General features: G+C 37.9%; 1 protein-coding gene across 1 annotated transcript; it reads right to left on the reverse strand.

Moving 5' to 3' along the window:
* On the reverse strand, positions 631 to 2,015 carry LOC102177218 (olfactory receptor 8B3-like). Its single transcript, XM_018042795.1, has 2 exons — positions 2,004 to 2,015; positions 631 to 1,569 (listed from the first exon to the last, which is right to left on the reverse strand). Exons 1-2 carry the CDS (start codon positions 2,013 to 2,015, stop codon positions 631 to 633), a joined length of 951 nt encoding a protein of 316 aa, XP_017898284.1.

Here is a 2,595-nt window from a genome sequence, read left to right on the forward strand (position 1 = left end):
TTTCACTGAAAAGATATATAACTGCAAATAGGGCAATAATGACATTAAACTTTATTCTCCCAAATAGGCAATAAACATATGTTGACAATCCATTATGTACAGGACTGGGTGTGCAAAGGTAAGAAAACCCTTTTCTAAATGAAGCATAATGTGAAGTGTTTACAGATGCAAAATGGGATATACTAAACAATCATTATAGAATCTTCCATCTCAAGCATTAAAGGAGAAATAAAGTGAAGGCTAGAAAGACAGGAAAATCAAACATTGTCTGATTCATGTTTCCAATGGCAAGAGGCATATAAGACATCTCCAATGACATTGTCAGTCTAATGTTCCCTGCTTTCATCATCTATAGAACAGTCTTCTATTTCCAGACAGAAAAACATTCAAAATGATAAAGAAAAAAAAAGATAATACTTTTCTTCTTACTACTATTAATAAGTGGGGAAAGAGGAAAGGGAATTGTGCAAACAGTGAGGAAAGAGAAGACCTACTCTCCAAAAACTGAAAATAAGAAAAGATTCAAATTTTCTTCAACATGGTGAGAGAGAAAAAAGATTGTCAATAAAATTATTTTAAACACAGAAAATTTCTGCTCTGTGACTAATTGCACAGAGCGATAGTTTCTAATTAAACTTGTCTTCTACTCAGAGTTTTTCTCAGAGCCGTTTTCACATCTTTATTTCTCAAGCTGTAGATTAAAGGATTCATCATGGCAACCACATTGGTGTAAAAGAGAGAAGAGATCTTTCTCTCATTCATAGACCCAGCGGAAGATGGTTTGAGATACATAAATATACATGAGCCAAAGAACAGAGAAACAGCAATGATGTGGGAACTGCAGGTATTGAAGGCTTTGGACCTGCCCTGTGTGGAGCGTATGCAGAGGATGTTAGTGAGGATGAGGCCATAAGAGACAATGATGGTGAGGTTAGGTACAATGATGTTAATACCTGCCACAATGAAAAGTTCTAGCTCGTTGATATAGGTATTTGTGCAGGAGAGCTGGAACAGAGGGAGGATGTCACAGAAATAATGGTTGATGGTGTTTGCATCACAGAAGGTCAGTCTCAGCATGCATCCAGTGTGAGCCATGGCACAAGAAAATGCCACCAAGTAGGAACCAAGCATAAGGCTGGAACACACTTTAGGAGACATAACAACATTATACAAAAGTGGGTTGCAGATGGCCACATAGCGATCATAGGCCATTGACGTCAGCACATAGATTTCAGAAATACAGAAAAAACAGAAAAAGTAAAGCTGAGTCATGCACCCCAAGTAAGAAATAATATTCTTCTCTGATGTGAAATTAATCAGCATTTTGGGTGTAAACACAGAAGAATAACAGAGATCTATGAAGGACAAGTTAAAGAGGAAAAAGTACATGGGGGTGTGTAGGTGTGAGTTTACCCCAATTAGAATTATCAATCCCAAATTCCCCATCAGAGTGACCAGATACATTACTAGAAACAGGAGAAACAGGGGGAGTTGGAGATCTGGTTGGTCTGTTAATCCCAACAGAATGAATTCAGTCACAAAAGAGTCATTTCCAGGAGCCATTCTTCTCTAAGGGAATCTGTGGACTTAGGAGAAAATAGTAACATGAGAAAACACCTCAGTTCTTGCCATAATATTTCACCCTACAATGGAGTGTATACACTGGCAATGCATGAACTTAGATCTTACCTAGACGTGTGGAATTTACCTTTACCATTATCCTGATACAGAGTGAAATGGACTTTCACTTAATCAGAGCTTTTATAAGCTAATATAGCAAAGACATCACAAACTTAGCCTATAGTGGGAAGACCACAGGCAATGATGATGCTGGAAAAACTAAGGGAGAAGAACTGTTGACCAGAATGTTTCCTCATTCACCTGAACTCTTCTCTCACCAGGAAAATCGGAGGCAGTGTTCCTAGCAAGCTGGCACTAGCTTCTAATGCAGATTAGTCTTCACTGGTAGGAACTAAGAACACTCTAATACAAAATGAAGGCACCAGAATCCTCATCCGGTTAAGTTACTTCCCCTGCCAGAGAGTAAAAGCTACAAAAGTAGAAGACTGAGAGCTCCACCTACTTAGAGGAGACTTCTTGATTGATATACTCTTTGAGCCCCTGAATGACTGAATATTCTCTGACCAGTCTCCTGAAGAGATTTTCCCACAAGCTTCACTTGAGTCTCAGAACTACACAAAATGGGAAAGAATGGACATATTTAGGTCCCTGGATTTTTGTCTCAAAACAAGGATTATATGTAGTAAATTGAATTCAGAAACTTACCCCTCTTAGTTCAGAAAATTCAGGACTGGCTCTCTTACCAGTGGTCTCTACCCAGTTGATCCTGGAAATGCATTTTCAGATTCTTGAGGCTTAATTCCTTTGATTCTAAGGGAGACAGCCTGACTTAAATCAACATATTCCTTGGAAATCTTTCTTTACTAATATAATATCTGATAATTATTTTCAGTCCTTTCAAGCAGCAGAGGGAAAAAAAGGCTTTTTATTATTACACTTTCTACCTGATTAGACACAGAAGATTTAATGTGTATGTAATGATGTGATGTATTTGGTTAAAAATACGCAAGAAGC

This window comes from Capra hircus, chromosome 29 (genome assembly GCF_001704415.2).
Source record: "Capra hircus breed San Clemente chromosome 29, ASM170441v1, whole genome shotgun sequence".
Classification (NCBI taxonomy): domain Eukaryota; kingdom Metazoa; phylum Chordata; class Mammalia; order Artiodactyla; family Bovidae; genus Capra; species Capra hircus.